The sequence below is a fragment of the Lentinula edodes genome (assembly GCF_021015755.1).
Source record: "Lentinula edodes strain Le(Bin) 0899 ss11 chromosome Unknown C8R40scaffold_47, whole genome shotgun sequence".
NCBI classification, from domain to species: domain Eukaryota; kingdom Fungi; phylum Basidiomycota; class Agaricomycetes; order Agaricales; family Omphalotaceae; genus Lentinula; species Lentinula edodes.
Window position 1 is genome coordinate 309,516 of NW_025764353.1, and position 12,051 is coordinate 321,566.

Here is a 12,051-nt window from a genome sequence, read left to right on the forward strand (position 1 = left end):
GAGCATAACCTTGTCTACTGGTTGTTTACCTATGTAATCTTGTCCACTGGTTGTCTTTCCAAATTTGCGGCAACATAAGTGTGCAGTGCATATGGGAGTACCCGCGTATGTTGATCTCCTTCCTTTCCGTTCCATTTAATGGCTTGAAAAAAAGCTGGAAACATGGGATTCGGGAGTGATTTTACTGGTTTCAAGGTTTTCGGGATGTGTTACGTAACGCATTACATATTTAGACGAACAATAAGGCGTCTAAATTATGTCTCTCTCACCACCCCCATCGTACGACGCTCACTCAAACCCCTACGTCTCTACGACCTCCCTGAAGCCTTACCTCGAACTTCCCCATCTACTCTCCCTTACGTGGCTCGCGTATCCAATTCTTTCCCTCCTCTTCATCGCCTTCCGTTTGCAGCTATCTTTGACGTCCGCTCAGGACGATGTCGCCAATGCGAAGGCTGATCTACTTGCTAGCTGTCAGGCCGCCCAGGAGGCTGCCACTGCTGCTGCAAGCATGCCACGGTACATGGCCATCGCTACCAATGACCAGTCTGTTACTGCAGTCAATGATTCCATGAACACTGCTCGGGCTACTCTTGTTCTGGCGCTGACCGTGATGGAGGCTATAATCAATTTCATCGTGGATATCTATTGTTCGACACTGCTATGTTTCGTGGAATTGATAGTCCGTGGCGCACTTTCGCTCGTGATAGGCGCTGTATCAGCAGTGAGTGGAGAGCGATATCGTCTCCGGACCTGAGTGCTCTCAATAATGTTTCCCTTCCTTCAAGCTTTCAGGACTCGCTAAACCAGCTCAATAGCTCTTTGCCTACGTTCTCGCAGTTGAAAGATGATATAAACGCAATGTGTGTCTACTTGCGACACCATTGCATGACACTCTCTGACTACCATGTTTTTCTCTCAGTCTTGATACTCCATTCGAACTACTGAAGAAGGATATCAACGACACTTTTGCAGGCCTCTTGTTCAACTCCTCGTTGCTTACTGTTCCAGAGCAGAACGATGTATCATTTTGCGATCAGCTCGATACTTCGGTCGTCGATGATTTGGGACAGGATCTGATTAAGATTACCAAAATCCGCGTAATAATCATCGTTATTCTCGCCCTTCTCCTTGTAGGTCTCAACTGCTTGCTTGAGTGGTACAAGTGGCGCTGCCAGCAAGCGCATTTGCAGTACACTCGAGAAGCCTGGTCAACGGATCCCTCAGTCACCCAAAGCAAAGGCTTTGCAGTCAGGAATCAGCCAGGACGAGCGGGTCCGGGGCAGGATGATCGGTTTGGAAAGACTTTCGGACCCTCAATCGGTATCTCTGACCCCACCATTGGCACCCAGCGATCGGACGCGTCCTGATCTCCGAATATCTATCGATTGGGCTTCTAGTACGTGCACCTTAGCTCAGGACCCCGACGGAGCCAAAGAGGGAGAACCGCACTCGCGCTGGTCCACTTCTCCCAAAGTAATCAAAATTGCTCCTGGGATGGGTATGCTCTCTCCTACTCGTCGTAGCCATGATCATGGTGCTCCGCCGAATCGAACCATGCGCCAGGACTCCCGCAGCATCCCCGCTGATGTGAACTTGGTGTACGAAAGCTCTGCCGTCCATGTTGACCACTCCCCGCTTGCGCCGCCCCTGCATCACGGTATCCCAAGGTCGAATATCCAGGCTCCTTCAACCCTAGCTCCCCCTCAAAATCGCCATCGACGTTCATCATCTGTCCCTCCCTGGAAAATGCCACCTCCAGTAGCTTCATCGGTCACTCCAGTAACTCGATTTTTGACTTCCAACTCTGCTCAACGGCCCTCCAACGTTCCGTTTGCGACCCCTTTTGACGACGAACATCAAGTAATTGTAGAACGAGCGCCCCCTCGCCAGAGCTACCAAACGAATCCCTTCACCGTGGTCGCTACGTAATGCTGCCACTCCAAGACTTTTGAGTAAACACGACAACTACATTGCATTGCTCTGGACGCTATATCGCTATATTACAGCATTCCCAATCATCGGGATAATTATGGTTCTTCTGAGAAGTCATCTACAACCATTCTTCCCCTACCTAATTTGCAAGTTTCCGTCTGTATTTTTATACCTGATGTCGGCCCCCTTCCCTCATGCAGGACATCCGAGTGTTGCTTTGTATAATACTAATGAATTATCACGGTCTATTGTGCTGTAACCTTGCTGTAAATCAACGAATAGATCACTTTGTAGATTCCCATTGCTTATGCTAGCAAAGCGGATTCCCATTGCTTATGCTAGCAATGGGAATCTGCATTGCTTACGTGAGGTATTGACAGAAAAATTTCCTTTCAATCTTAGCCGCCATGTCTGAGAATACCCCTGTGACATTGCTCTATTGCTTCCGCAGCACTGCCATAACAAATATCAAAAATCTCAACGGCTATCACAACAACCCCTTACTCAAGGTATGATGCAATGTTAATACCCATCAATGATAAACTATTAAGCTCTCGATTCTGTAGCCGCTTGCAGACAAATTCCAACTGTTTCTGCAAACCAAATCTAACTACCCATCCTGGAAAAGTATATGCTCTGAAGCTGTTGCCACAAGGGAACCAACCCCTATTGAATGGTCATTGGTTACCGCCAACCTGTTAACCCTTAGGCTGTTGCCTATCTTGGACTCCCTTACAGTCTCCCCCCTCACCACTGAACAAGTGTTTCCTAAAGGAATACCTACCCCTCTCAAGAAACTGGTCAGTTTCCCCAGCATTAAATGTAACACCCATTTACAACACTTTTTTTTTCTTTTATCAGTACCCAACATCCATCCATACCCTTATTCACCTAGCCAAAGTGGCATCCAGAAAGCACTCTAATGAGGAGTCTGTTCCACCTTTGGAACCCAGTGAACACCATAACATTCAAAAACTATTCCGTTCTGCCCATAATACTGCAAATGCGAAGCGGGGTCTCAATCTTATTTTCAATGTTGAGATTGCGGCACTTCATTTAGCTATGATTCATACTGTAAGAGGCAGAATTGCAAAATCTACATGCTAGCATTAATGAACACTTGCAGGGTATGTTCGAAATAGCTGGGCAGTATGATACATTTATGCAAACATGTTGTGACAAGTTTGGCCAGTGAGTGTGGTATATCATGCAAATGCTCCCTTGATCTCATTGTTATCTAGACTGCCTCCACTGGTGGTGAATTCCACCAGCACCTTCCAACTTCCACTCCACCTTTCCTTATCTATTTCCATCCTAATGCTACTCAAAGTAGCCAACCTCCCCAACATAAACTTGTCTAGGGACCATCTTCTTCACGTAGCTATGCTGTTTTACCCTCAGTGGAATGACATAGAGCTTATATATATCTCTCATTCAGGTTGCAGCACAACTAGGTCCCAATCGGCCACTCTCTCTTCAAGAAATTGAAAAATTTATGTGGGGAAAGCTGTTCAAAGTTGCTGAAGGGACACTTAGTGCATCAGAAATGATATCTGAATCTCTTCAAAAAATACAAGACATAGGAGGTATCTCAGCCGAAGTTGAGACATTTTTCCAATTGAGTAAATTTATGTCTCTGTGCTCTCCCCCACTTCTCATCAACTTATCAGCTGCAACACATGAACGTGCCATGGATAAATCCCCCTCCATAAATGACCCTGCTCCCCTCAGTACTTGCTCTCTCCTCATAAGCATTCTGACTCTGAACACTTGTATCTTCAGCTCCCCCTTTCACCCCTCAAATGAAAGAGGTTATGGATAATCCTTCTACTAGGTCTTTCTCAAGTTGTAAACCAATCTCTACTGCATTTGGAGTACCCACTAATGTGTATTCAAACAGCAACTGGAAAAGATTTATCACTCAACTCCATTTCTGGTCCCCCAAATTCTAACATTGGGAGTGGTAAGTAAACTCCACAAGACATTTTCAAATTGAAGCTCCTGACATGGCGTTACAGCATCGCCTGGTACCCTTACCACAATACCAAGTCCCACATCTGACGAGATGGATGTAGATACTGATATTGGTAAATTTCTGTAGATGCTCCCTTGACAGCCACCAACAACCCCCTGCCCACATAGATAAAATACCACTGTTCATGCCAACCTCACCAGAAGAAGACTCAGCAGAACCAACCACTACCCCAGGTGAAGACAGGTCGGCAACCAACGATGGTAAAGCAGAATACTATCCCAACCTAAATTTACAAACTGATACCTTTCTCCAAGCTAGGGTCATGGGTGATGCTCGTGTCATTGGGAAGCGTAGTGAAGCACAAATCACGCCTGGCAAGTGATTTAATCTGTCCAATAACAACTGAAAGTCCAATCCATGTATAGAATTCTTTCAAGCTGCTGTGGTGAAGGCAATCGGCATCGTAGAAACCCAAGGACTGCAGGATAGTAAGCAGGGACATTCATGGAAACTATTTTTTTTTTCAATTGTGAAATCCATCGTCAGAATCTCAACTTGAAGAAGAGGAAGCGGAGTCCTCTCAGAAACCCAAGAAACGAAGGGGCACGGCATTACCCAAGACAAAGAAAAAGAAGTCCAAGCGCAAGCATAACAGTGACTCGGATATAGAAGATGATGATGATGAAGAGTATCAGTCCTCCAAGAAGAACTCCATAATCGAAGACAATCAAGAGAAGGAGACTACGGTTTCAAAGCCCTTACCCTTTACAGATGAAGTGGGAATTGTGAGATTCACTGCAATCTTCTGTACTGTTTTCACACTCTCATAATATTCCTTAGCTCCACACTAGTACCAAACTAGTGAAAGATGCACCTGCTGACCTTGCTAGCTTACCATATCAGTTCCAATCAACTGTGAGGATTCATGTTATCACAAGATATTCCCCCATTGACCAAGTTAAAACAGAAAAAAGGGCATGTGAAGTTATATGAAGAATTGGTCGAAGCTGCCAGCATGCAGAAGTCTTCAGAATCTGTAAAAGAGTTGCCAGTTCATCAGTTCAACAACATCTCAAAATTCAATGATGGTCAGAAACAAGCCCTGCTATCCTCTCACCACATGGTTGTTCGGGATTGGGATCCAACAAAAGGCCTCAAGTTTGATCTACCATGCCTTGAACACTGTTTTGGAGCCCGCCAGTCGACTTCTACAGGTAAATTCCACTTTTCATTCACATTTGTTTCCAGTATTTGAAGAGTCATTGCACACCATCACAACAGGTCATTCCTTTGCCGCCATTCTTCATATGGCTACAGAAAGCCCTCAGAGGACCATCAAATCCATCAAGCTTGCTCTTCCCATCAGCCTTTTCCCCATTCCTCCTGGAATCTCCTGCAACACAGTAGGCGAGAGTTTCTCTCCCGGTGTAATGAGAACCAACAGCTGCGTGGCAACTGCAGGAACTACTCACACCTTGAGCTATTTCCTGATCAATCATGGAAATCACGTCTACCTCTGTCCAAGAATTGGTTCGGTCATTGTGTTTCTCTCAGAGCCTATAAATGAAGACACTCGAGCTGACATCGGCCTATTCGCACATTATTCCCGCTTCAAATTCCATCTCGGCAAAAACTGTCTCACTTATTCAGTCATACTAAAAACGGGGGATCTCTTGCAAGCATTCTGCATTATCCTATTAATCTGTTCCATACTCACATTGTATATTCTAGGGTACTCAAACCGGGTACACAATATTATACCTTGATGTTGGAGCCCTCCGTACTTCTTGAAGGTGTATTCTTCTCCAGCCCAAGTCTATACCACACAGGGCTCTCCTTGTATCAAAGTTATGCAGTGTTTCCCTCAGATATCGATTGTGACGATGCTCTGCTTGAATTCGGACAAATTATCACGTACACAGCTGCACATATTTTGGATTCAACATACAACTTTGAGCTCAAGTTGTTGAAAGCCTCTAAGAATCACCAAGAAGATGGCAAGTTAAACCACTTTTTGTTGTAAAGCAATGTTTAACCATTCCCCAGGCTCCCATGTCATCCCATACTTGTTCAATTTCCATACACTCGACGATATAATCAACTTTCTCATGCTGTACAACATCATACAGCTCTCATCAGTCCTAGATCCATGCCGGTACTTGGAGAACCAAAGCATCAAAGGCAAATATAAACATTACCAGACAGCTGCAAATCTTGTGCGAGACTGGCTATTCAGCAGATTCCAGCTTCTGGCAGATGGACTTTATTACCCTCTTTATCATGATCATGATGCAACACCCTACAATCGTTTACAGGTCATGTCGGCAAAATGGCTGGTTGCCCATGCGAAAACTTTTGTGGTTCAAGTTGTGCAGGCAGAGAATTTCCCCCATTACATGCAAGTGGAATATAGCCCTCAGCAGGTATTCCATGCAATTTGTGATGACTTCGAAGACAATGCGGACTTTCAGAGATTTTGGGGAGCTTCTGAGGAAGAAGGCGACGTTTACTTTTGGGAGGCCCAGTGGAAAAAGGATTTTAATACTTACAAATTTCCCTCGCGTGCATTTTCTGTGACCCTAATAGATGATGATGAGCAATAGGAACCATCTAGTTCCTCGCCCCAAGTACTTTGAATAAGCTGTGTAACCAAATACGTCTATTTATAAGCACTAATAATAATTGAGTGTTCCCATCATTTGCACCTTTACCTGTATTTATCATGTCTTGCTATGATATTGATGAATAGTATGTGAGCAACTATTATACACTCTGCCACCTCACTGACTACCTGTGTAGCTATCACTGCATTGTGTGCCATGGTGTGGTATCCAGTAACGAGTTCAATGAACACATGATTGTTCATGGTTTGGACAGACACGTTACGTTCAGCATAGGCTGCAAGCTTTACCCTCTTCCTCTGCCTAATCGTTTATTGAACTATCATTCCAGGCTTCAAAATTGTCATTCCAAAGATTGACAATGGTCTATTCCTCTGTCCTGGCAACCCTTGGCTTGACTGTGATTTTCAGGGGAATCCTATGGAAGTATATTCCCATATGACTTCTGTTCATGCTCAAGAAATAAAGGTGAGTTTTCTGTATACTGAGAGCCCTGTTCTTACCTTTGATGCTTCCTTTTCCTCCTTTTACAGGGCACTCAAGCATTTTCTGGAGCACGTCCTGAGCGAGACTGCATGTCTTTTGCATATTGCGTACAAGTTCCTTTTCCTCTTTTCATGTCCAACATTAACATTATATTTCTCATCTTGTTTTCACAGCCAGTAAGTCTATCTTGCACCGCTTTTGCATTTGATTCACATATCTTCAAAGCCATATCCAACATACAGTCAAGCAAAAACTGACTCTGTTCATATTCTGGAACCACACATTCACCTTGCTTCTCCTGCTCCCACATACTGCTCTACCTCAGTGACTCCGGCACGTCCTCTATGCACATTCCCCACTATCAAGATTCCTGCCTGCCCCTCGATTACACCCCCCCCATTTTATGACCCCGATCTCATGTATGCTACTGGCATTTGTGCAAACTACAACTCCACTGCTCTGCACAAGCTCCGTCCTGACCCCCTGATTGCCTTCTCTGCCATCCCCTCACGTGTGCTTGAAGAACACGGAGGCACACGAGGAATCCTCAAGAAGCTTTGTTTTCTATTACTTGAAGCATCTCAAGGTTGCATCTACCATAAAGCCCTCAATCTCCCAGACCAATGCTGCGGTGATGGGCAGCTGTACTCTTGCTCTGGTCCCATGGGTCGTGGCAACAATCACTTCTTTCTTATTTTCCGCCGTGCTTTGCAGGCACCTGATGATCTTTGTCCTGACTGTTGGACCTCTGGGTCCCCAGAGTGGACCTTACACAATTCAAGTCACTGTCGATCCTCCTGGGAAGATGTAATGCAAGGTCTCCCTTATATTATCTGGCGAATTGATAGTTACAGAAAGGCTGTATTCTCATCTCTGGAAGCTTGGCAGTTGACCCAACGTTTTACCAGCACAGTCGACTATTGTTACTGGCTGAAACTCCCTGCTACCAACCCTCCCACACTCCTATTGAATCTACATGTCCTCGTATATGCATTCTTGCAGCTGAGGAGGCAAGATAGCTTGCCTGAAGAAGGACTTGTATTCAATGGTCAGTAAATAATAGCTATATTATACTACACAAGCTGAACGTCTGAGTTATAGACAATGACCCAATCCTCTTTTCCATGCCCCAGGAGTCACTTTAAATTACCTCAATGCTGCATCATGCTTCCCCTGGAATACTTATTATCAATGCTGTGCAATCAGCACTTATACTTCAGAATGGACTTATATGTACCTACCTGGCATCATCCTCATTTCCATGCCTCGGAACTCACTCTAAATTACCTCAATCCTGCATCATGCTTTCTCTGGAATACTTATTATTAACGCTCTGCAATGGGCACTTATACTTTAGAATGGACCTGTATGTACCTACCTGGCATCATCCACTGCTTCCTGGATTAACTTAATATCAATGCCTCTCCAGTATTAGTCCATCATAGTAGTTGCACTTACTCTTGTATGCATATAAATAATGCCAAACAGAAATTAGCAAAGTAGAATGGCCTCTATTGAGGCTCTATCATCAACCACAATCACTATGAGCTCTCGCCAGAAGATAAACAAGATTCGTAAAAACCTGATCACCACCTTTCGGGACCTCCGTAACATTCCACGCCCCTCACCAAATGCCTCTCCAAATACCCGTCAGTCCTTTGTTGAAATGGTCACTATCACACATCAGGCTGCCAGTCGCATGTCCGAGCTTGCCTCAAACATGGCAGAATGGGTTCCAACAGAAGATGGTGACCCGATTGATCTAGATCATGCTGGTGAATGCAACATTTTAAAGATACACCAGATCAACCCATTAACCCTACAAATCCCAGATGATATTCTTCAACGTGAAGTGCTGCAAGGCAAAGACCGGGCCGAAGATGAAGACGACGGAAACGAAAACAACGGGGACGAAACTGAAGACGAAAACACCAACCTTAAGGATGGCTCCGCAACAGAACATGAACCAGGTTCCAAGCCAACAAGACAACCAACGGCTAAGCAACAGTACAAAGAGATTATGAACACCATTGAAGATGAAGAAACTGTCTACACCATTGAAGACTTCCGTACCATGATTATTCGAGGTGGGTATGAGGGATCTGTGTCTGCCCAAGAAGTTACTAGTTTGTGCCGTTCCCTTGTCGGCTACAAAAGGGTGTCTGCCGATGAACTGGTACCCAGCTTGTTTTCTCCTCTCTAGAAATCATCTTACTTAACCTATCATATTGATGACAGAAGGAGATATTTCGTGCAAGATCACTGTTTCCCTCTACTTCAATCTCTCATGTAACCAACAACGCCATTCAAATCCAAGATATTGCAGACGACACTCAACGCATTATGAGACGTGAAAAACTTCTCTTCATGGGTCCTGCTAATGATCAGCTCGGTTCCTGGGTTCGCATTGTCATTCGAAATGTAGAGGCTATCAAAAGCATAGAAGACTGGGAAACCCAAACTCCTGCCTCTAGAAAGCGCTTCCATCTAGCGTTGGCAAAAGAAGTCAATGCGGAGGCCTTTGAACGACTCGAACGTATTCCTTATCCAAGTAAAGTCAAGAAAAAGGAGACGACTAAACTAGTAACCAAATTCCGCAAATGTCATGACAAAGTTATCGTCCAACGCCGATGTTTCAAACGGCTATTTGATATTGCAAGTTTTGAGAGCTTCATTTACCCTTATCCCACTAATTAGGTTGCACATAGGTTGGCCCTGCTGTTCTCTTGGACCCTTTCCTACTTCAGACAACACCCAAAGGTTATCCTATGGTCAGGAACACATTTGGCGAGCTGGTTTCAAAAATTCTGGACCAATACGATCAACTTCCTGAAGAACCATGTGCACATTACTGGAATGACCGCAAGTTTCTGCTCCGAGCCGTTGGCTTCTTGGGTGGGGATGTGGTGGAAGATTATATTTACGATTTTCTGGAGGAGACTTTCCCTGAAGAGGCATGTTCAGGAGATGAGAATGAAAGCGATTATGAGCATGAATTTGGTGAAGAAGAAGAGTAATAACAACCGTGGGAAGAAGTCACAACCCTTATATAAATATGATTATTCATTGTTATTCTTTAACTCCAATGAACCACCAGTATGTCATATTCACAACCTATAATTACTGGCTGAACCATCGACCTAGCCACCAATGTCTTGTCTGCATGGAGCCTGTAACAATGCTCAACATCGCTGCACACCTTGAAGATCATGACACTGATGAAAGTATCACTTTTCTCATTGGAGGTTGTTTTCAAGTCTCCTACTATCTGCACACCTTATCTCTAAACTATCTCATGTAGACTTCCATATTCATATCCACAGATTAAATTCAGGACTGTTCTTGTGTCCTGGTAATCCACACTTTGATTGTTCATTCAAAGGGAGCCTCTTCAGTGTGTACAAGCACCTTTCCACAGATCATCTCAAACAGCTAGAAGTAGTATATCCCATTCTCTCATGAATTCTTCTCAATATGTTCTAGATTTTTTTCGCATTCTCCGGCCAGAGATACTTACCAACACTCATGCCAAAAGTGAGTGCCCCAATCTTTCAAATATGCACTGCATCCCCATAACTCACAATACATGAACCGAAGGTCATCAATGAAGATGCCCGTAGCCGTCGTTCTCACAGATATTTACCACCAGTTCCAAAGCTGACATCGAATCGCCCGTATACCCGCAGTGCTTCGCCTTCGCCTGTGCCTTACACCCCATTGAATATTAGGAAAGCATCTGATAAACCTTTGCTGCCAGAATCATCTGCTGAACCGCCCTCAAATATCACATATTCTTTGGAACTTCCAACTTCCTCCTCAAAAAATCCTTTGCAGTTTCCCAAGCAAATTCACACTTTCCCAACCACCTCTACACCTACAAGCATGGACCATCAAGACTTTCCTGCAATAGTGCTTTCCCCCATGGCCAACATTCCTTCTCTGTACCCTCATTCCAATTCAAAGACCATTGAGTGTAGCCCTGCTGCCCTGCTAGACCATCCTGTTCTGCTGAGTCCACTGCAAATCCCCTCAGCTTCTCAACCTCAACCTTCTCCTCTGGAAGTACCAAATTCTCCCATGGTACAAGACTTCAATTTTTCTTACCCACTGCCCCAAAATACTACCACAACATCTACCCCAATCTGCCCAGCTACCAGTGTCCCCCAATTCTATGACCATAATCTCCTTGAAAGTCACAAAAATTGTTCGACCTACAAGTCCATTGCACTATATCATCTTCAGGCATCACCCTTTGTAGAAACCTCCAGATTACCCTCTGCAACACTTGCAGCACATGGTGGATGGCAGCAAGTCTTTAATGAACTTGCCCACCTCTCTCGGGAATTCTTAGGGGGATGTATCTATTGTGTTGCCTCCAACTCCTCAAATGAAGATGACATCCACAGTAGTCTCTACCTCTGCAATGGTCCAATGGGTAGACCACACAATCACTACTACCAGTGCTTCCGGCGAGCGCTCCATGCACCTGATGGGGTGTGCTTCTCCTGTTGGACACCTGTCTCTGCATCTGCCTTTTTACATGCTCCTGTACCACCTGGAGCCAAAGTTCGCTCATTTTGCACCGGAAGACAAGGTTATGAAGACATCTTCCGTGCTCTTCCTTACATTATTTGGCGAATTGATGAATATCGACATGCCACCTTTGCCTACCTAGGGGCACCACACCTTGCTGATGTCTTCAAGAGCACTGTGGACTATACTCGCTGGCTCACTCAACTTTCCACTCCTTCCAACACCTGCTTAATCAACCTCCACTACTTGGTCTTTGCATGGCTGAAACTTCGTAAACTTGGACAACTGCCAACCCATCGCCTGGAATTCAATAGTAAGTCTTCAAACATCCCATTAACAGCTCCTTGTTAAACTCTTGGTAGGCCTTGAAAAAGATCCCATTTTGTTTTCTGTCCCCCAGTAATTAGTAGTGAACAGACGCCCCTTAGAAATGCATAAATAAATAGTTTTACTGGCAAAATTTGAAAAAAAAGGAGTGAGTGACCCTGAAGGTCACAGTGA

The 12,051-nt window shown here is 44.6% G+C and overlaps 4 protein-coding genes across 4 annotated transcripts; all 4 read left to right on the top strand.

Annotated features, from left to right (window-relative positions):
* Positions 1–256: 256 nt before the first annotated feature.
* Positions 257–1,932, top strand: C8R40DRAFT_1175927 (uncharacterized protein; the record flags this gene model as incomplete). The annotated part of the gene is made up of 4 exons (XM_046232412.1): positions 257–724; positions 796–863; positions 923–1,294; positions 1,353–1,932. The coding sequence occupies 4 exons, from the start codon at positions 257–259 to the stop codon at positions 1,930–1,932; spliced, it is 1,488 nt and encodes a 495-aa protein (XP_046081331.1).
* Positions 1,933–2,342: 410 nt separating this feature from the next.
* Positions 2,343–6,513, top strand: C8R40DRAFT_1175928 (uncharacterized protein; the record flags this gene model as incomplete). Its single annotated transcript, XM_046232413.1, has 17 exons — positions 2,343–2,444; positions 2,502–2,735; positions 2,797–3,009; positions 3,062–3,126; positions 3,177–3,312; positions 3,374–3,557; positions 3,606–3,665; positions 3,718–3,783; positions 3,836–3,898; positions 3,954–4,022; positions 4,078–4,263; positions 4,336–4,398; positions 4,457–4,695; positions 4,751–4,825; positions 4,878–5,124; positions 5,159–5,313; positions 6,040–6,513. The coding sequence occupies 17 exons, from the start codon at positions 2,343–2,345 to the stop codon at positions 6,511–6,513; spliced, it is 2,631 nt and encodes an 876-aa protein (XP_046081332.1).
* A 119-nt stretch (positions 6,514–6,632) lies between these two features.
* Positions 6,633–8,073, top strand: C8R40DRAFT_1213105 (uncharacterized protein; the record flags this gene model as incomplete). The annotated part of the gene is made up of 5 exons (XM_046233207.1): positions 6,633–6,658; positions 6,710–6,840; positions 6,863–6,999; positions 7,065–7,193; positions 7,243–8,073. The coding sequence occupies 5 exons, from the start codon at positions 6,633–6,635 to the stop codon at positions 8,071–8,073; spliced, it is 1,254 nt and encodes a 417-aa protein (XP_046081333.1).
* A 448-nt stretch (positions 8,074–8,521) lies between these two features.
* On the top strand, positions 8,522–11,953 carry C8R40DRAFT_1073492 (uncharacterized protein; the record flags this gene model as incomplete). The annotated part of the gene is made up of 7 exons (XM_046226579.1): positions 8,522–9,193; positions 9,256–9,630; positions 9,726–10,030; positions 10,341–10,458; positions 10,501–10,551; positions 10,615–11,863; positions 11,913–11,953. The coding sequence occupies 7 exons, from the start codon at positions 8,522–8,524 to the stop codon at positions 11,951–11,953; spliced, it is 2,811 nt and encodes a 936-aa protein (XP_046081334.1).
* Positions 11,954–12,051: the final 98 nt, after the last annotated feature.